General features: G+C 42.8%; 1 protein-coding gene across 1 annotated transcript in view; it reads left to right on the top strand.

Moving 5' to 3' along the window:
• CTTNBP2NL (CTTNBP2 N-terminal like) overlaps positions 1-22,144 on the top strand; it is a 52,274-nt gene extending 30,130 nt beyond the window's left edge. Inside the window, exons 4-6 of the mRNA XM_032421499.1 lie at positions 11,486-11,716; positions 15,574-15,681; positions 17,253-22,144. Of these exons, the coding sequence (XP_032277390.1) occupies positions 11,486-11,716; positions 15,574-15,681; positions 17,253-18,719 (1,806 nt within the window). The 3' untranslated portion in view covers positions 18,720-22,144. The remainder of the gene's footprint in view (positions 1-11,485; positions 11,717-15,573; positions 15,682-17,252) is intronic.
• Positions 22,145-22,363: the final 219 nt, after the last annotated feature.

Genomic DNA, 22,363 nt, shown 5'->3' with positions numbered 1-22,363 from the left:
AGGTCAATTTGAGCGTGCTGGGTTTCACCGTATGCATATTTATCCAGTACCTTCCTGTAGTGATGAACATTGCCAGTTCACATTTAATAAATTATCATGAAACACCCATAATGCACTTAGAGCCCACCTTTCTCTTCTCAGTCTTGGCTTCTTTCCCCCTGTTCCTCTTCTGTTCTCTAAAAAAAAAAAACAAAAAAAAAATGATCCTTCCCTACTTTGAGTCCCCAGTCTCTCCTGTATGCAGGCTGGTTCAAACTGAATAGCTAGCCGCCTCTCTCCCTGTGAGTCCACAGGGACAATAGAGGTTGCCGCCTTCCCAGCCTCGGGCTTGTGCTCTCTTGGTACGTCATCATAGATACTCTGTCCTACCTTCTCTCATCGGCAGGTAGAATTAGCACAGTCCCTGCTTCCATTCGCCTGCCCTGACATCTTACTCTCACTGTGGCTTGAGACTCCCCTTTTTCATTCTCCCCTGTCTCTAGGCTCCCGCCACCCTCCTCAACCCCCACAAAACTTCTTAGTCCTTTTTCCTCACTGAACTTCTCAATGTGAACACTTTCTACTCCTCAGCTATGCTAATAAGGACCCTCTTCTCACGACCTTACCTCTGCTTTCTCATAATATCAGACTGTGTTTGTAACATAAGAATGTCGCCTTGAAAAAATGCTTAGAGTTAAGACTCATCCCACAGGGGCGCCTGGGTAGCTCAGTGGGTTAAGCATCTGCCTTCGGCTCGGGTCATGATCGCAGGGTCCTGGGATCGAGCCCGCATCGGACTCCCTGCTTGGCGGGAAGCCTGCTTCTCCCTCTCCCACTCCCTTTGCTTGTGTTCCCTCTCTCGCTGTGTCTCTCTCTGTCAAATAAATAAATTAAAAAAAAAAATCTTTAAAAAGACTCATCCCACAATCAGACAGCTCCCTCCATAGAATCCCCTAACTAGAGGAAGAGGAAGATCCCCTTTCAGTCTTATTTATGAGCTCTTTTTAGCTATTTTACTTGAAGTTAGTTTCTTCACTGCTAATACATTGTGAGTTAAAGAGGCTGAGCACACCTTTAAGAAAGAAGTTTTTCAAGTTCCTAGTTACTTAAAGGACTGCACACAGGTTATAGTCTGTGGTCTGGGTCTCCCTGTGCAATACTTCAGAGACGGTTTTTGGATTATATGCCCCCCTCAACCTCCTGGTGTTTCCTGTGATTCATTATATTGCTGATAGTCCCATTTATCTGCCAGAATCCGCCCACTTCCAGGGTTGGCCTTTTCCTTCCTATTCCTTCTGAGTGTAAGGTCTGAGTCTTAGAAAGTCCTGATCAAATAAATTGTACTTGGTGTTCCTCTAAACATTAATGATACTGTTTAGAAAACATTTAAACAAGCAAAGGCAGCTTGTTTATTTCTGCTGTTAGGCCTTGAACTTGTCTGGCAAATTTTAAGCTCCTTAAGAGCAGAAGACTACATCTTACTTAGTCAAGTCTGTCTCCCCATATCATTGCCCACATCACTCAGCATTTGTAGTACCCAGCAAACATTAAGTGGTCAGTAAAAGCATTCACAGCATGTGCCCTTGTGAATCAGCCCTGTGTCCAGGAAATTTTCCCAGACCTCTCCAGTGCTGCATTCGGTTGTCTAACCCTGATAAAACGGAGATTTTTTTTGTTAACATTTTTGTATATTTGATGTTAGCCCAAACATCTCGTGGTTTGTAGACATTTATAACATTCATTAGTTTAAAATAAAACAATAATACTGATTACTTTATCACTTTCAGAATTTATTTATTTATGATAGCTTAAACTGTTTAAAATCATAGATTTAGGAGTCAGACTAATTGGGTTCTTCATTCTATTCTAGTGTTTTTCATACCTTTTTGACAGGGACACATAGTAAAAAATAGACTGTATTGTGACCCAGGGGACATACATGCAGACACAGACACATGATACAGATACACACACCTATATTCTTAGGTCAGAAGAAAAGTATCTCGAAACATGACTCACAATATTCAGTGTTCTGCAATGTTTTCTGTTCTGTTTCATTTTTAAGCTACTGAGAGAGACCTACTAAATTGAAATTAATTCCTACAAAGTCCTGGGGAATATCTGTTTATGTAGTACTGATTCAGCTAACGTATTCAGTACTTATATACCATTTACAGTACTTCTACTACTTAACTGGCTTTGTGACCTTGGGAAAGTCACATGTTAATGTTCGGTTTCTTCTATAAAATAGAGATGTAAGTGATGTCTACCTCTAGAGCTGTGTCGTTAGGATTAGATTAGATGTGCACGCTGCCCAGCGGGTAATAAGCACTACAGTATTAGCACCTCCTTCATTGTTTAATTGTGATTAAAATTACTTTGGTTCGAGCTGCCCATGTTTCTGAAACACTATATATATTTCATACAACTTCATTTTCCCTTTAACTCTCATTATGTATTTTTATATTTTTGAACTAGAGATGTAATTTAGGTATAGTGAAATGCACAAATCTTAAGTGTTGATGCACAGATCAATAAGTTTTGACAAATGCACACATCCATTTGACCTACGTCCCCATCAAGATATACAGTCCCATCACACCAAAAAGTCATCTTGTGCCCCATCCTGTTTACTTGTTCCCCTACACCCAGAGGCAACTGCTGTTGTAATTTTTCCACCATAAAACTGTGGTGATCATGTCCAGTTTGGGGCTGTTATGAATAAAGCTGCTTCAGACAGTTGTTATAAGTCTTTTTGTGGATTTATGTTTTCATTTCTTTTGGATAAATACTTAACTGAAGGTAGGCATTTTTCTAACTTTATGATTAATTTCCAGATTTCCAAAGTAGTTATACTGTTTATACTCCCACCAGCAATATGGTGAGTTGCTCCAGATCCTTTCCAACATTTGATGTCGTCAGTCTTTAATCTTAATGCCTTTCTAGTAGCTTTCTAGTGTTATCTGATCATTGTTTTAATTTACATCTCTTTGATCACTAATGAGTTGAGCACTTTTTTATGTGCTTTTTGGCCATTCCTATTTTATCTTTAGGTCTGCGATCCATCCCTGTTTTTTGTGTATGGAGAATGGTGTCAATGAGGTCTCATTATAGTCTCCTGAATAAAAGAGATTAGGATCTAATGTACCATTAAAATTATACTTGAAAATTCTTAATTTATGTTCAGAGCATTAATTTATTCAGTACTTATTGAATCTCTTTGCACATTTTCTTCCCCAACTCAAAAATTATTTATGGAGACCCTAGTCCAGATTGTATATGTAATTTGTTTCAGCCACACACATAGACCCACCCCCAAAATAAAACAGAACAAAAAACAAAACTGAATACATTTATTTCAATTTCACTAGGAGTTTTCACAAGACTTTTTTGGAATTTGAATGGTGAAGCAGCTACATTAAGCTGTTTACCTATATTCTTTTCTTTTTTTTTTTTTTTTTTTTTATTTTAGTTAACATACAGTGCGATATTGGTTTCAGGAGTAGAATTCGGTGATTCATCACTTACATACAACACGTTATCACCACAAGTGCCTTCTTTAGTAACCATCACCCATTTAGCCCATTCCCCACCCACCTCCTTCCATCCACCCTCGGTTTCTTCTCTATCGTTAAGAGTCTCTTAGGGTTTGTTTCCCTCTCTCCTTTTTTTTCCTCCCTTCCCATATGTTCATCTGTTTTGTTTCTTAAATTCCACATATGAGTGAAATCATATGGTATCTTTCTCTGAATAACTTATTTTGCTTAGCATGATACATTCTAGCTCTATCCACATCATTGCAAATGGCAAGATTTCATTCTTTTTAATATATTTTTTTAAGATTTTATTCATTTGTCAGAGAGAGAGAGAGACAGAGGCAGGCAGAGGGAGAAGCAGAGTCCTCACTGAGCAAGGAGCCCGATGTGGGACTCGATCCCAGAACTCTGGGATCGTGACCTGAGCCGAAGGTAGACGCTTAACCAACTGAGCCACCCAGGCATCCCTCATTCTTTTTGATGGCTGAGTGATATTCCACCGTGCGCAGGTGCACACCACATCTTTATCCATTCCATCAGCGCCACAGGAATCCCTAAAATTTGGAGTTTTGAAACACAGTCACACGCCTGAGATAAAACAGCTCAAACACAGGCAAGGTGAAGGCAGAGTTCTGACAGAAGCCAGGGACACAAGAGTGGTGATTGATTGCTTTTCTGTGAGGACTTCCTGAAGAGTGGAGGACGTGAACTTTCAGCTCCAGGGCTAGATTGGCGGGGGTAGGAGGTGCCGCCATATTCATCCTGCCCATCAGTGCCGAAAACCTTCAGGGAACAAAACAGCGCCACCTAGTAGAGGCCAGAGCCTTACACCAAGCCCCGCCCCCCTGCGCCCTTGAGGCCTGTCTCCAAAGGGGCAAGTCCACCTGGTAATCAGCACGACAGGCCGCTCCCCTAGAAGACCAGCACAAACGCCTCCGGCGCACCAAGTCTACTGATCATACAGTGCTGCAAAGCGTCAGCTCTAGGGGAAATAGGATCCAGCTTCCTTTATACCCATATTCTTATTCTATCAACAAGCAGCCTACTAGCTGGAAGTATCACACTTATAGCTATTTGGACTAAACTTACCATTTTTAGTCTTCAAAAGAATTTAGTGCACTTTAGTCAAACAATAACAAATAGTTATCTATCCTTATGTAAATAATTGATTTTATAAACATCTGCAGCCGCAAACTGACTCCAAAGGGCATCTTTGACGCTCATTCTACTTTAAAGTCAGTTTGCTAAATGTATAAATTAGTATTACCTTAAATGATTATACTGAATAAATCATAGATTTTGTTGACAACAAAATAAAATATTGACCTCACTAAAAATGATGAGAGTTAGGAAAGGCTGAGGCATCAGGAAAGAGCTGGAAAGTGAACATCTGTTAAATGCCTTAGGCTGAAGTGGAAATATAGGATATAGGAAGAAGAAAGATGTATGAGAAGTGCTTTTTCCTTTGCATCATTACAATCTGGGCAGGAAGAAAAACAAAACAGAAAACTGGAAAATGTTTAAACATAATGCAGGGGATAAATACCAATTGATGACATTACATAAAATGTCACATAGCAGTTCAGGATTAATTGCTAAATAAATACTGTTATTGGTTATCCAGGTTCCCAGTATATTTTTACTGATGTATTACTTTGGAGTTACCTGTAGATTGGTGAATTTTGTTTGCTTTTAATGAAGATTTCCTGGCTCAATCCAGTTTTATAAACTCTCAAATCTCCAGGAGTAAGTTTAGTCATTGGGTCTAAAATAAAGGAAAGCCTATATCCTAAACTTGGTTACTGAAAAATTAATTCCTATTTATAGTACTTACTATGTGCCAGGTAGTTATAGGAAGCATTTTATATTACTCATTTAATTTTTATAACAAATCTATAGGTAGATCGTTACCTTAATTTTACGCATGAGGGACAGAGAAGTTAAGGGAATTGCTGAAAGTATACAGATAGAAAGTCGTAGAGCCCAGATACAATCCCAGTTCTCTTAGACTCCAGAGCCAACAATTATTAAAGAAAATAAATGTATAGAAAATGTATTAAAATCAGTGTATAGAAAATAAATGTATAGATGTGAGAAAATAGCATTTATGGTTAAGTGGAAAGAGCACTGGGTTTTCAATAATGTTAGAAGTATTTTTTAGGGGTGCCTGGGTGGCTCAGTTGTTAAGCGTCTACCTTCAGCTCAGGTCATGATCCCGGGGTCCTGGGATCAAGCCCTGCATCGGGCTCCCTGCTCTGCAGGAAGCCTGCTTCTCCCTCTCCCACTCCCCCTGCTTGTGTTCCCTCTCTGGCTGTGTCTCTCTCTGTCAAATAAATAAATAAAATATTTTTTTTTAAAAAGTATTTTTTAAATCATAAAAATTTTCATGTCAAGTTTTGTACTCTTTTCCAAAAATTAAAGTTTAATTCAAATGTGGCTAAATCCTCTCTAATCGATATTGTCAAATATTGAAATCCAGTTTACTTTGAGCAAGTAAAAGGAACTTCCAGAACAGAGGGTATACTTGTTGTAATGTTGTTGCATCTTTATCCAGAATGGTTGCTTTATTTCCAGTTACTCAGGCAGCTCTTATAGTTTATCAGGGACTCCAGAGTATAAATTATTTGAGGATTAGTAGATTCAACTTGTGTGTGAAAAGGATAGTTTTTAACATGATTTTGTGCTGCGTTAATTAAAACCATCCTAGAGGGGCGCCTGGGTGGCTCAGTTGTTAAGCGTCTGCCTTTGGCTCAGGTCATGATCCCAGGGTCCTGAGATCGAGCCCCGCATCGGGCTCCCTGCTCTGTGGGAAGCCTGCTTCTCCCTCTCCCATTCCCTCTGCTTGTGTTTCCTCTCTCGCTGTGTCTCTCTCTGTCAAATAAATAAATAAAATCTTTAAAAAAATAAATAAATAAAACCATCCTAGAGTCATGTTCTCTGGTCTTTCTGGTCTCTGGCCTAGAGATAGTCAGGTATTTATAAAGGCACAAAGTTTGTATTGGTGATTACTTTTAAAAGTATCATTTCAGAATTGGCAGTAAATTGCAAAGATGTATCCTATTCCAGTTAGGGTACCAGCCGGAGTCTTGAAAATAAAACTTGTACTTGAATGTAAACCCCCGGTTAGGTGAGCCTTAAGTCTTCACTTTTAGATTTGGAACCATTTTTCATGTTGGTGATCATCATCCAAAGAATAAAGAGGTTGATTTCCTACTTTAATATTGGAAAAAAATGTACAGATAGATACACACACATATATTCCTACAGTAGGATACTATTATACTGTACTATGTATATATTGCACTGTTTTTATGTATTATATTATACTATTTATGTATATTGTCATATGTGATATATCTAATAGTATAAATTATATTGGGGAGGGGAGAGGAGGTGACTGTTTCATACTTCTTTTTGAAGTTTGTCGTAGCAAAGCTGAAAATTTTGGAGAGCAAGCATGGCAGACTCCAAGAACATTATACAATTTTATTTTAAGCTTTCAGTAGTGGTGGTGTTTCATTCAGCCTGTGACAGGAAAAGTGAGTAATACATGACTAGTGTGTTTTGTCTGCTGTGGCCATACCCTCTATCAGTGAATCTGTCTGTCCAGCCAATTATATTCCTGTTGTCTGAAATTAAAGGCCATGATGTTTTCTGACAATGTAGAAATTTCTGTTCAGTTAAGATATATGTTGTCAGTGAAGGGAAAATAATGAAATTGCAAGAAGTTAATTGATTTTAGCTGTATTACTGAATTCCTCCCTTCAAAAGTCAAATCCAGATCATTTAAAATTTCTTTTTTTTTTTTTTTTTTTTAAGATTTTTTATTTATTTGATAGAGAGAGATACAGCGAGAGAGGGAACACAAGCAGGGGGAGTGGAAGAGGAAGAAGCAGGCTTCCCACTGAGCAGGGAGCCCGATGTGGGGCTCGATCCCAGGACCCTGCGACCATGACCTGAGCCGAAGGCAGACGCTTAACCGACTGAGCCACCCAGGCGCCCCTCATTTAAAATTTCTTATAAAATAGCTGAAATACCATTAAAGTATGAAAACTTAGCCTTAACAGTTTTTAGTATTTAGTAGGGACTTGGTCTCTAAATTTGACTTGAGATGTAAACAATAGTGGTAGCATATGTAGTCGTTCACCTTGTGGTAGGCAGCCTCCAGGATGGCCCCCAATGTCCCCACCTGCTCATATATATTTTTTTAAGATATTATTTATTTATTTGACAGAGAGAGACATAGCAAGAGAGGGAACACAAGCAGGGGGAGAGGGCCAAGCAGGGAGCCCGATGCGGGGCTCAATCCGAGGACCCTGGGATCACTACGCGAGCCGAAGGCAGACGCTTAAGGACTGAGCCACCCAGGCGCCCCACCCCACCTGCTGATATTCACACCTTTGTTTAGTCCCCTCCCACATTTGCCGGGGTTGGTCTGTGTCACCAGTAGAATACATCAGTCACTTAACTTTATAACTTTAAGTTATAAAAGACACTGGGACACCCATCTTGGTGTCGATCTCTCTCTCTGCCCCCTCCCTCCCTCTCACCCCCCCATCCCTCTCTCCCCCTCTCTGTCCCCCCACCCTCTCTCTCCTCTCTCTTTTCTCTCTCTCTTGTTCTGTCATGTCACTTGCTCTGTGGGAAGCCAGCACATGCAAGGAGCCAAAGCCTGTGCCAACATCCCAGTAAGCTGGGAAATGGATGCACCAGCCCAACTGTCTTCAGATGACTGCAGCCCTGGCCAACTCGACAGCAGCCTCATGAGACACAGAGTCAGAACCACCCAGCTCAAACCCTTCTAGATTCCTGACCCTCAGAAACTGCGTGAGATAAAAAAAAAACAAAAAGGTTTACTGCTTGTGCTGCTATATTTGGGAGTGATTTGTTATGCAGGAATAGATAACCAATACACACCTCCATGAAAGCTCTTTTCATTCTTCAATTCTTAACATCTATTTTTGGTTGTTGTTGTTATTATTTGTTCTATTAAACCTGTCATCCATACAATCCACCCGACTGAGGCATTAAGTTGGTTGAAAAATACCATAGTCCATCTCCCATTTTCTAATCCAGTGTTTCGTTATAATAAATACAGACTTTGAATTCACTTTCCCCATATCTGGGCCCCATATTTGAATGTACTTAAAGAACTGTTTTGTGACAAGGAGCCTTTTTTAGATTATTCCACAGATTCTTTTCATTTATGTGCAAAACCACCAATTTTGTATAACTTGTAATTACTATGCAAGTGATTATGGAATTACTGTGAAGTACTTCAAGAGAAAACAGACAGCTTAACAACTGTTCTCAGAGAAGTCTGAGACCTCACCAAAGAAGCTCCTCATCTATTACTCGTAACTCAGTGATGCTTATTAATTATACAGGATAATAACAGTGTGGGTTTTAAAAAGTCATGTTTTTAAGTATTAGTTAGCTGTATACTCCAGCCTGAGAGACAGCTTCTCAGCAGATCTGTCAAGGTCATGAATCGTACTCCTAGCTCTTGCTCTCCCATCCCACTTCCTCCATGCTGTTCTGAAAAGGAGAAGGCTATAGAAATACTCAGGTTTCCGTGTTCCTTTCTGCCCTACCAAACCAATTTCAGTACCAAGAATCATTCCTTTCCCATCGCTAATCAGACCAAAATGGTAATCATGAATAAAACAACGTGACAGTAAGAAAAGTGGAATTTCAACTTTTCAAAGAGAGTGTTTTTTCCTCTTGCTTCCTTTGAGCATTTTTCTGAACTTGGATTTGCCTTTAGGACATAAGTAGCTACAGACAGGTACTTTCATCAAATCCTGGGTTGTCAATCTCAAGTTTTTATACCTGAACTTAAAGAAACAGATGTTCTTGGTGAAAGGAAAATATTGATGAGTCTCTGTTGTCTGACACTATTCCTTTTAAAAATGTAACTAAAAACTAGCCTTTTCTGTTTTACTCTTGCCATGATGTTAAAAAAGAATAAAAATAGCCAGTTCAGGAATTGGTCTTGTCTTTCTCCATCCTAAAATGGAATAAAGACTATTTTGAAATTTTACTGAGGATTTTCTTTTTAATTGGGAGCTGAAAAAATAGGAGTCTGTCTTGGAGTCTATCTTTCAAATCCTTACCCCTTTAATCCACATGCTTACACACCCACATGTACGCACACACTTGTAGTAAGGGCAGGAAGATGGTTATCTTAAGATGGTAACTAAAAGGAACAAATCAGTTTGGTTCTTCATAGTTCCAGTATACCAGTTTTATCCAAATACCCCAATAATGTCATCATTTAAAATGGTTGTAGTTAGGGGCACCTGGCTGGTTCAAGTCAGAGGAACTGCGACTCTTGATCCTCAGGGTCATGAGTTCGAGCCGCATGTTGGGTGTAGAAATTAGTTAAAAAAAAAAAATCTTAAAAAATTTTTGTCTTAATGGTTGTAGTTAAGCCAGAAGTAAAACCCAGGGTTTCTAACTCTGCTTTGAACATTTGCCAATTGATACCAACACAAATTGATAGCATAAATCTAAGTGATTCCTAGGTCTTGAACTAGGACAGTTTAATGAAGGATGCATCATGTTTTCAGGACTGAAACATACTTCTGTGTTAAACCCCATGTTTGCTCTAGTGTCTTGAAGGGTTTTTTTTGTTTTTGTTTTGCTTTGTTTTTTAAGCATAGCCATCAAATTGTGAATTTCCCTTTCTTTTCATATGGGTTCCTCTTCCTGGATGCCGGTAGTAAGAAAACCTAGCTCCTCCCACCCCCCAAAAAAGAAAAAGAAAACCTAGCTTTTGGTGAAATAATTTTTTAAAAATTGATAAATAACAGTTTTCATGACTAGATTTCATTTGAAAGTTTAAATTATATAGTATTTTGCTGTGGTTTTTGAGAAAGTTTCTTCAATGCTGTATTAACACTTGCCTTTTTTTTCATTGTAAAATGTCTCAGGAACCTTTTTAATGTCTGTGTAGTAAAGTAATTGTTAATGTCACTCTGTTCACCTGCATGTAATATGTAATGCTCATACGGAGTATTACTTCAGGTCCTTCCTAGTAGACCTGAAAGAATAGGGAAGCCAAAGAATATCTTTCCACTCCCTTCCTGATCCTTGGATCCAATTTGGCACGCAGGCCCAAAGCCCTAAACCAGACTCCAGCACCAGCCCGCATTCCCTGCTCACCTTCTCTCTCATCCCTGAAGCCCACCAAGCCCTGAAGGGGACAGAAAGGAAGATGGCAGGTAGCAGGGAAGAGAGACTAGAAGAAGGGGTGGAATTTGGCAGCAGGTAGAAGGGATTTTGTCTGCACCTCTGGTCGTGAGTGCCTCCGCCCTCTTGACTGACCAATAACTGAGTGAGATTCTGTATGTTCAGATCACAAATGTCGTAGAATATAACGTGGAAACACTTTTAGCATTCTTTACTTATCTGCAACCGCCTTATTACACACCTAAATACGTAAACTCAAAATTCTCATGTTTACCATATTTTAGAAATGCAAATGCCATAACACAGAAAGAAAGGATAAGGTATCCCTGCTGGCAGTTACAAGCATTCATAAGCAGAGGCAGTAAGCATGGTGCTGAAGGCCAGACTGCCTACGTTTAAATCCTGATTCTGACCACTTGCTAAATGAGTAACCTGTTACTTGACCACATTATAATAGTTTTCTCATCTCCAAATTGAAAATGATAGCACTATCTTAAAGGCTAATGAAATTTAAGTAAGTTAATGTGAATGTAAATGCTTATAACAATGTTTAATACATAGTTAGCTCTACGTAAGAATTTGTCCTCTTTAATATTATTATACCATGCCCCCTTTCTGGTGTCGTTTCTTCATTAAAATGGCCCAATCACCAATCAGATTTGTAGTCAGAAGGTTCCATTCATACTCACACTACCATCTTTAACGTATAACTCCTAGCAAATCCCCCTCCGCAATAGTGTTAAAAAGCAAAATGCTCATTTTTTCCTCTTTCCCAGGCCCAACACAGAGATACTTTCATTGAAGAACGCTATGGAAAATACAACATCAGTGATCCTTTAATGGCTCTACAGAGAGACTTCGAGACACTGAAGGAGAAGAATGATGGCGAAAAGCAGCCAGTCTGCACAAACCCACTCTCTGTCCTTAAGGTGGTGATGAAGCAGTGTAAGAGCATGCAGGAGCGCATGCTGTCCCAGCTGGCTGCCGCCGAGAGCAGGCACCGCAAAGTACGTTCACCCGCCTGCCTCGTGCCCCATAAACTCTCGTGATAAATGATGCCTGATCCTGTCTTGTCAGCTGCCGGTTCCCACAGTAATTCAACTGGGAGGTCTCCCAGGTGTCAGAAGCCCCTCAGCCTACCCAGGAGCCAAGAGCTCAGAGAGAAAACACAAGTTACTCAACATGTTAAATTTAGGGACTATGCCAGACACATTATTTAAGACGGCATTCCTTCCTGATAGGACCCTCCAAAACACTTGCTCTGTTTTTTCAGCTCTTGAACATCCAACCTTTGGCAACAAATTGGGGTTTGACCAAGCTTGTGGCTGAACAGAGCGTTCCCTATTTGCTTACTTAAGTGATAAATAGCAAGATTAACAGGTATTTGGGGAATGCTGTATGAGAGAGAGAGAGAATTTACCTGATTATAAACATGCAAGCCAATGGATTGTTTTTATATATCTCTAGTTTTGTTGGGTTTTTTTAAAAGATTTTATTTATTTATTTGACATAGAGACACAGCGAGAGAGGGAACACAAGCAGGGGGAGTAGAAGAGGGAGAAGCGGGCTTCCTGCAGAGCAGGGAGCCCGATGCAGGGCTCGATCCCAGGACCCTGGGATCATGATCTGAGCCGAAGGTAGACGACTGGGCCAGCCAGGCGCCCCTATATATCTCTAGTTTTGAGATTCGTTGCTTTTTACTTCTAAAACCATAAACAGTCCCGAGGATTGTTTACCTTAAAGCTGTTCTGCCCTATTAGGAAAGTGTGTGTGTGTGTGTGTGCGCGCGCTCGGCTCCAGATCTTACAGCCCCTAGTTAGGCAAACCTGTGCTTTCCTCTACCTCATCTCATTGGAATTCTAGTGCTTGTGATTTTATTCCCCAACCTGATTTACCACTCAGATTTGGCCTGTAAAAGATGCTTGGCTAGAATCTACATTTTCTAAAACTATGGGTTTAGATTTATACCAGCAAGGGAGACATCAACACATTTAAGTAGGAAGCATTTTATTCTGAAAAATTGGGTCAGCAGCTGCAAATTGATGTACTTTAGTTTACTTTTATGATTACCTACGTTAGAGAGCCATCTGCTTAAAATACACCTGACAGATTGCTTAGGCATAGGTCTTGCCCATGATTTTTCTTACTCTTCCCAGTGTCCAAATGAAAGGCCAGGGTGGAGATTTTTTTTTTTTTTTTTTAAGATTTCACTTATTTATTTGACAGAGAGAGAGACAGTGAGAGAAGGAACACAAGCAGGTGGAGTGGGAGAGGGAGAAGCAGGCTTCCCGCAGAGCAGGAAGCCCGATGTGGGGCTCCATCCCAGGACCCTGGGATCATGACCTGAGCCAAAGGCAGATGCTTAACGACTGAGCCACCCAGGCACCCCTGGGGTGGAGATTCTTAACCATGGAATTGGCCTCAGATGTTCCATGATCCCCCCCAAAAATATACAGAATGCCAAAAGTCCATACGTTTTTGTAGAATGTTAATTTTTTCCCACATCTTTAATTGAATTCTCAGAGTTGTCCAAGACCCAGCAGAGTTTAACCTCTGGTCTAGAATGAACTAATCTAAAGACATTTATGCCCAGTTTAAAATGCGTCGGTGGGTCTGAGATAGTTGCCTAAATTTGGGGGCCTTTTACGTAATCCTCTAAGAAAGTCTTCACAGCGTGCTTGTTTGATAGGCCTTTTTCCCCCTTCCTCCATGAAGCAGCTGAGCTGCCCTGAAGGGTTGGCTGGCTGTGACGCCCATGAAAGGTATAGCGATGGGATGATTTGTGGCTCTAGGTGATGAGGGAGAGGAAGAAGTTAAAAATAACTCAAAATTCTTTAATACTATATTTCAATGTAAGATTCTTTGAGTGTTAAATAGTTTCAAACCAACTGCCTGTTTGTAAGTGTTTTATCAAAATAAAACACTGACTTTGTTACAAATCAAACAGTACCTAGAGGCTTATAATTAGGGTGCTTATTGTCCCTGTTTGCCCAAGAGAGTCCCAGTTGATGTCTGTCGCCTCAGCATAGTCATTAAGAATACCCCCTTTGACTCTCAGAAGTGTTGTGGTTTGAACTGTAAATTACATGCTTACCCTGCTTATTATGTAACACAGGGTTCCCTAGTCCACCTCTCCCCATTCCCTCTTCTCCTCCATATTCAGAGACAACCACTTTCTCCTTTTGACCATTTATTTTGGTAGCTAAATTCCATATTTCTAAATGGTATACTATCCCCCCTGCTTATCAGTTCTTGACACTTATATTAATGCTTCCTCTCGTTATAGATATGGATTTATCTTACACCCTGCCTCCCACTCCACCCTACCACCTTCCTAAAACAGACACATCCCCCTTTCCTCACCCTCATTCTCTGGTATTCCCAAATCCTGAGCCTGCCACATTCTGTTTCTTCTGAGGATAAATATCTGCCTTATGCCTGGGCAGTGGATGCCTAACATTCTATGTACAGGAATCAGGTTGAGGGGACAAATACCTTCTGGAAAATACAGATTTTGAGCCAGTGCCCTTGTTTCCTACCCCACATCTCACCTCTCCTCTGCAGCACCGGCCGCCTCCAGGTTCCAGATCTCTTTGGGGCCCTGCAGGGCAAAACAGCTTCCTCCCCCATACCAAAGTAGCTACCACCCTCCTGCCTCCTGCCCTCTTCAAATGTTATTAACATTTCTCATCTGCTACAATCTCTGTCTTTGAGGGTTTTTATCTTTTCATTCCATTTCTGTAATTTTAGAGGGCTTTCCAAAAGGAGAGGAGATGATGGACCACCATTAGCCAAAATTGTTTTTCTATTAAATTGAAAAGTTAGGGTTTTGGGGGGGGGTTTTGTTTTGGTTTTTGGTTTTTTTTAGGATTTTATTAAGTAATCTCTACACCCGACGTGGAGCTCGAACTCACAACCCCGAATCAAGAGTCCCATGCTCTAATGACTGAGCCAGCCAGGCGCCCCAAGTTAGGCTTTTTTTTTTTTAAACCAAAAGGAAGAACACCAAGATGTTTTCATTTTTGTTAAATGAAAACATTTTGGGCTTCATGTCCCAGAAACTCTTCTCTCTCCATTCAAGAAAACTATTAGTGAAGAGAAACGCTGAGAGATGGGAGGACAGGGCTATGCCCTAAAGGTCTGGGCCAAGGCACCTGGGAAGCAGGAACAGAAGCTGCTAAGAAATCCCTGGCCTTTCAGAATCTTGTGCAGTTACAGGTGGGATTATGTGGGAAATGTCCCTTTAAATGTGTACAGTATTCACCTTCAAATTGGGCTTAATCCTTTGGTGCCAGGATAAGTGGAATGGGGTAGGCAGATTAATTAAAAGGCCTTCTGAAAAATCTCCACATAGGATCCCAAGTGTTGAGGCTTTTTATGTGCAGGCTGAGCTCAAGAGTCTCTCCACCTCTCAGCTAACTATATACAAAATGCATGTTACTAACTAAGCAGGGCACAGTGATTTGAGCTTGAGGGGAGGATCTCGGCTTTCAGCTCTCCGTGGTCCTGTCTTGCTTCATCACCTGCCCCCATCCCCTAGTCTGAGCAAACTGCCTGCAGTTGCTGGATCTATTAATTCTCGGAAACCTTCTCAACCCCTAGAGCTCTTTAGTTGCTCTCTTCTATTTACTTGCCATTTTGTGCATCCTGAAATAAAGCATAGATCTTACTGTTTTCTAGCACATAGCTCGCATATCTTTCACCCTACTAGATAAAGTGATCTTTGATGGCCCTGACTGGGATGGATGGATTGATCTCTGGAACTATCTTAGGTGCTTAGAGAGGTGCTTAGTATTTAATTGTGTTGTATTATAAGTGTGTTTTCTTGATATTTGGAATTTTTGTTTCTTTAATTCTTTTAAAGGTGATCCTAGACCTTGAGGAAGAAAGGCAGAGGCATGCACAGGACACAGCTGAAGGAGATGATGTCACCTACATGCTGGAGAAAGAGAGAGAGCGGCTGACTCAGCAGGTGGTGACGGTGGAGGGGTTCACAGCACCATGCGGCTAGAATAGCATTTCTCAAAGATAGTCCTGCAGGGTGTAAATTAGTGTTGCTCCGAAACAAAGGGCCTTGTGGTCAAATAAATCTGGGAAATACTGGCCACAAAGTTAAATAGGTTTCTAATTTCTTAGACCCTTGAGTACAGAAAAAGAACAAGATGGTTTCTAAGTTTAGCAAATCTACATTTTCATAGAATCTTTTTTTTTTTTAAGATTTTTTATTTATTTATTTGAGAGAGACAGGGATAGCGAGAGAGAGCAGGAGCGGGGAGAGGAGGGAGAAGCAGGCTCGCCACCAAGCAGGGAGCCCAACACGGGGCTCGATTCCAGGACCGTGGGATCATGACCTGACCCAAAGGCAGACGCCCAACAGACTGAGCCACCCAGGTACCCCACATAGAATCTTTTTTTGACAGAGCTCACTCACCTTGGGACTGTCATCCCGTAGAACATACTTTGGGAACACTAGCTTCGAACTCTCAAGCATTTTGACTTGGGAATCCAGTAACAAATACATTTGACATCACAACCCAGTGTATAGACATACCTAAACACATGCCTGAAACAAAAATCTCATGAAATTATATATGACCCTTACTGCTTACAATAGCCATTCATTTTTTTAAACTTTAATCGTGGCTCATGAGATTGGTTTCCTCATCCGTTAATGGGTTTGAAAAACATTGACTAATAGGGTTCCATCAACCCTTTCCCTCTTGCTCAAGAGTTTCTGTGCCTTAAATAGGGTGGAAATAATAATTAAAATAGACTGCATTTGTGTAAAAAGCACAGTTTATTTATGTATTTATTTTTAATTTAAATTCAATTAATTAACATATAATATTAGTTTCAGAGGTAGAGGTCAGTGATTCATCAGTCTTCTATAACACCCAGCGCTCATTACATCACGTGCCTGCCCCCCCCCCCCCCCCCCCCCCCCCCCCCCCCCCCCCCCAGCAACCCTCTGTCTGTTTCCTATGGTTAAGAGTCTCTTATGGTTTGTCTCCCTCTCCGGTGTCGTCTTGTTTTATTTTTTTCCTCAAAAGTACAGTTTAAATGCAACTATTTGTTTTTAAGACCAGAAAGAATGATTACTGAAACTTGAAAAGTTTTGTTTTCCTAAGAGTACACTTAGGATGATGAGCCCTGTCTTGTACCCCTGAAACTGACAGAACACTACGTTAAGATGAATAAATGAATAGTTTTGTTTTCATCCGCATTCATCACGAAACCCGCTGTGTGCGGCTTTCTGTTATCAGTCCTGAGCGGTTCTGATCTTCTGACCCCTCTGCAGACCTGCAACACGGATTCCCGCCGCCAACAACGTAAGAACTAGAAGTGCCTCCGAAATCAGCAGAGAAAGTTAAACCCTAGTGCGCACGTTCGGGTGGCAGGGGCTCCGATGCTTCGGAGATACGGGAGCTAAGCTCGCGGCGTGCGGGGCAGCCGTGCGCCAGACCAGAGCTCGCCGGGGTGTTTTGCAATCGCTCTCTTTGTTGTCTTATCCTAATCAGGCTGTCCGGTGGCATTCTCTTCTAGCTGGAATTTGAGAAGTCCCAGGTGAAAAAGTTCGAGAAAGAGCAGAAGAAGCTGTCCAGTCAGCTGGAGGAGGAGCGCTGCCGTCACAAGCAGCTGTCGTCCCTGCTGGCGCTCGAGTGCAGGAAAGCCACGGGCAAGGCGGCCGAGGAGGGCCAGAAGGCCGGCGAGCTGAGCCTGAAGCTGGAGAAGGAGAAGAGCCGCGCGAGCAAGCTGGAGGAGGAGCTGGCGGCCGAGAGGAGGCGGGGCCTGCAGACCGAGGCGCAGGTGGAGAAGCAGCTGTCCGAGTTCGACATCGAGCGCGAACAACTGAGGGCAAAACTGAACCGAGAGGAGAACCGGACCAGAACCCTGAAGGAAGAGATGGAAAGCCTGAAGAAGATAGTGAAGGCTCTGGAGGCTTCTCACCTGCACACTAGCCCTCCTGAGCAAGCGAGGAGGCCGGTGACCGTGTCGAAAGGCACGGTCACTGAGCCTCCCGTGCTGGTGTCTGTGTTCTGCCAAACGGAGAGAAGCCAGGGGAGCAGCGCAGCCAAGGTGAGCGCCGCCGGGCCGCCTGGTCCCGCCACTCCTGCTTACTCGTTCGCAAAAACCAACGGCCATTTGGAGCCCGAGGTACAGACTGCCAAGGAGCTGGTGGTAGGCAGCAGCGGGGAAAACCAAGTGCCTCCACGAGAGAGGCCTGTGGGGTCGGCCCAAGAGAAAGCAGTGGAGAACGGCGGGTGTCCTGTGGGAATCGAGACTCCTGGCCCAGCACCTGCTCACCTCCCGTCCAGTGGGGGCTCCCTGTCTCCCAGCAGCACGGCCTCCTCCTCCCTCACATCCTCTCCTTGCTCCTCCCCAGTGCTGACTAAGCGCCTGCTGGGGTCCTCAGCCAGCAGCCCCGGCTACCAGTCATCCTACCAAGTGGGGATCAACCAGCGGTTCCAGGCGGCTCGGCACAAATTTCAGTCCCAAGCGGATCAGGACCAGCAGGCCAGTGGTGTGCAGAGCCCCCCATCCAGGGACCTGTCGCCCACCCTCATAGACAACTCTGCCGCCAAGCAGCTGGCCCGCAACACCGTCACTCAGGTGCTCTCCAGATTCACTAGCCAGCAAGGGCCGATCAAGCCTGTCTCCCCCAACAGCTCTCCCTTTGGCACAGACTATCGGAATCTGGCCAACACTGCCAGCCCAAGAGGCGACGCCAGCCATTCCCCCACTCCAGGGAAAGTGTCCAGTCCTCTGAGCCCTCTGTCTCCAGGGATCAAGTCCCCCACCATCCCCAGGGCTGAGAGAGGAAACCCTCCACCCATCCCGCCCAAAAAACCTGGCCTCACCCCTTCTCCATCCACCACCACTCCACTGACCAAAACTCATTCCCAGGCCTCCTCTTTGGCCACCACGGAAGACCTGGCCGTCAGCTGCTCTTCCACGGCTGTCGTGGCTAACGGCAAGGACGTGGAGATACTCCTGCCTACCAGCAGCTAGTCCCTCGCGGGAGTCTCCACAGCTGACATTCCAGCAGATTTCGTCCAAGAGCTCAGAGTCCGACCGTTGAGTCAGATCATGTTATTTATTTTGACAGTAGCTGAAACCATCTGTAGAATCCATTTAGTGTATTTCGCCTTTTTGTATTTTTTTTTTTAAGTAGAAACTGAGTCGTTTGGATTTTTATGCCTCACACCTTTGTACTGACGCTGGAAGGGCACCTCAAAGACGTCTCAAGCTCAGCAGTCACCATCTCGTTGTGATGGAGAAAGCTAATTGAGGACCAGGTGGTGATTTGCTGTCTATTTTGGGACTGGAATCGCTCAACACTCATTGTGAATTATGCAGAAGTGGTTCGTGCAGATTTTTATTCCAGATGAACATGTCTCAAAAGTGCCTGAAATAAGACTGCCATGCGAATGTGATTCTGCAGCGAAAACACAAAATGGATCATCTAATTGCAGAAAATGAGATCCTCTGTGAATCCTGAATGTTAAAAAACAACACTGCTTTTAAACCTCTTTTACTGTTTTTAATATAAGCTTTGGGTTCAGAAACAAGGCTGCGTCAGAAGGGGAATCCAAAGGTGGGTGTGACCTCACCACTGAGCTGAGCTCTATAGAGCCCTTGAGAAGCCCTCCCGGGCAGGAGGCAGTGGGGGGTGCTGATTTTCTCGTACTTCTGAAAAATTAAGTCACTCCCAGTTTCCCGCAGCCGTCCTTGAATAGAATGAAATCACATCTCCATTCAAAAAATGTCTTCAGGCATCTACTGTTGTGTAAGGAACTTCTGATTCCAATTGCTATTACTTGAATAGGAAATGGTTACTCGTTCTGTATAAAAAGTTTTGCAACAGGATGAGATCTTTATTATGTAATCAAAAAGCAATAACTTAAGTTCATTGTCTCTGTAATATTATAAGTCAGAATTATATAGGTTTTACCAAATTGTTACACTTACTCTCGGAGCTGCCAGCACTTGGTGTATCTGTGCAACCAAATTAACTTTTCCCTAAATGGAAGTATACATAGATCTGTATAGATACACAGCCCTTTGCGTGTCTGACACACACACACTTAAACACATAAATATTAGTGTGATTGTATCTTTGGAGTTTGCAATAGAGCATAAAGGGCGAGTAGAAATGCACATTAAGATTACCTAACAGAGCAACTCAGTGTGGCTGGGACCCAGTCGGTCAAAGGAGGAATCTTGTCCACGGGGACGGGGGGCGGAAATTCCAGATGAAGTCAGGTCGTCAGCGTCCTCAAATGCCAGGGCCAAAAACCGCAGTGTCACAAAACTCAACTGGCCATCTAAATGGCTGAAACAGGTCACTCAATCAAGTGCTATAAGTCAGCTGGGATGGGGGAAGGCCTCGCAAACTGAAGTGCCTGAGCCCCCTCTGATAGGCAAGGGCCCCTGCTGTTCAGCCCCAGCTGCTTGTTGCCATGCAGTAGTGCTAGACCAGGTTACCAGCTCCTCAAATTTTTGTGAAATCCAAATTTTCATAGAAACCTTCTCACTTTTAAATATCAAAACAGACTCAAAAACAATTCGAAACTGCTGGTTAAACACTTCTGCAGCTGGGTCTAGCTCACAAGCTGCCAAGTTGCAACGTCTTTCATTCTAGAAACTTCTGTCATTTCCATCATTGTGAGTTTGTGAGGCCAGACACCTCCCCTCTTTCCAACGTGTAGGCTAGTACAGCTGACAGAGGCCATAGGATATAAGGACGATCCCCATCTTCCAAACAAGACTGCAACCCAGCTCAGACAAGGTAGTTCTAGGACTTTGTGTCCACAGGGATGGAGAGGCCTTGGTGTCCTCTCATACATTCTCCCTAGCCAACACCTACCCAGCAGCCCTGTCCTCCTGCTGTAATTTAAATCTGTTTTCTCTTAATCCAGTATGAATTGATGGGGGACGGGCCGGTGATGGAGATCAACGTATAAATCACAATTGGTGTCTCCAGGGCTTAGGGTTTGATTAAGGCCAATACATCAAAAATTAAAATACTCCTCATGCCCCAGGATGTCTACCAAATGGTGAACGGGGTATCTTATAAACTGCCCAAAGCAATCATGCATTAAACTTCATTCCCACGCACGGCCAAATGAAGTGATAAAAGAGCTGACCTTCCTAAACAGGAGAGGGGCTACAGTCCCAGAGTGTTATTACCTCTCTTGCTTTAAATGGTAATCTTAAAATTTGCATTGTACTCTTCCCTTTGTTTCGGCATAGATATATATATAGAGAGAGAGAGATACTATAAGGATGTTTATTTCTTAGGAAGTGCACTGAATAATGTATTTCTTTTACAGTGTAATATGGGGGTGGGGAGATGCAAAAGAAATGTGTATTTTTGCTAGTTGCCTATCTTCTAAGATAAATAAGCACAATACTGCAATGGATCCAATAATCCAGCTAGGTATTATAGATTGGTATTTAAGTTTGCTGTAGATCGTGTGTGTGTGCTAAGTAAAAGTTCCATGATTCACAATTTTGGTACTAACCCATGTTGTGGATGCTAGATGGCTAGTCACCAGGTGCCGATGGATGCGCAACGCATACCACAAGCATTAACTAGTCATTCTCATTTGTAAAGCCCAATGTACCATGCAGAAGTCTTCATCCATTTTTATAGCAGACTACATTAAAACAAGTTAAATCATACTGTCTGGGGAAAATCTAATCTTGTTTGTACAAAGTGAAGGCTGTTGCACAACCAGGCCTGTTTTGTCTGGGAAGGAGCAGGTGTCGAGGGAGTACACACGCCCGTGTCTTTTGAAAACCAAGTGAAGTCAGTGACCTGTCCAGGTTAGACTCCAAAAGGAGCTGGGCTGTTGGTTCTTGAGAACCTTAGAGCTGGAGGAAGCCTTTGCGGTGATCCAGTCCTGGAGGGGTTTAAAGGGGTTCTGGGCCTTTTGAGAATCTAAGAAACGCTTGACTCCATCCCCAGAAAAATGGATATACTAACAGGCAGAATGTGGTTGATGGCTTCCCAGGATCCAAAGACCCTGAAGCCATCCATGATTCATGTACTCGAGCTGAAGAATGCCTGATCTTGTCCTGCCCTTGCATTCTACAAGTGACTAATGTATCCCTTGTCTCCTAGTCCGGTGGTGAGGTGCGGCACTGTGAGCCAGCGCAAGCTGTAGGCAGACAGAAGCACCTGAGAACACCTTTGATGTGCAAAAGATGTGGAGCGGGTGGGGATGTTTACATATGTTAAGTTTCCACCGTTTAAGCCAGTTAATGGTCATTTCAGCAAACACCGGGTATATCTGTTTTCCATAACAGCCTCGCTGTCAGCAATGCTGCCTTGTCTTCACAGTGCGGGTCCCTCATGCCTGGCGTGGGGTCTCCCCCTCTCCCCTCTCTGCGCCCAGAGCACCCCTCCCTCCCACGGACAGTCCTGCAGGTCTCTTTGGCTCCAGACCACGTCTCCGCCCTTCCTACCCTCTCGGATGTGGCCTCTTCTCTACATTTAGTTGTGGAGATTGCTCTACCAGTCTTTGGGTCATTTTCTGGGTTATTTATACTGATGTGGGTGTTATCTAGGTGTATCTGTGGGACAGGTGAGCCTAGGATCCTCCTGCTCCACCATCTTCCCCGGAAGGAGCCTTGTCAATTAATTTATA

This window comes from Phoca vitulina, unplaced genomic scaffold, assembly GCF_004348235.1.
Source record: "Phoca vitulina isolate PV1807 unplaced genomic scaffold, GSC_HSeal_1.0 scaffold2, whole genome shotgun sequence".
Lineage (NCBI taxonomy): Eukaryota > Metazoa > Chordata > Mammalia > Carnivora > Phocidae > Phoca > Phoca vitulina.
The sequence above is the reverse complement of the archived record's forward strand: the minus strand, read 5'-3'. Positions and strand labels throughout refer to the sequence as shown.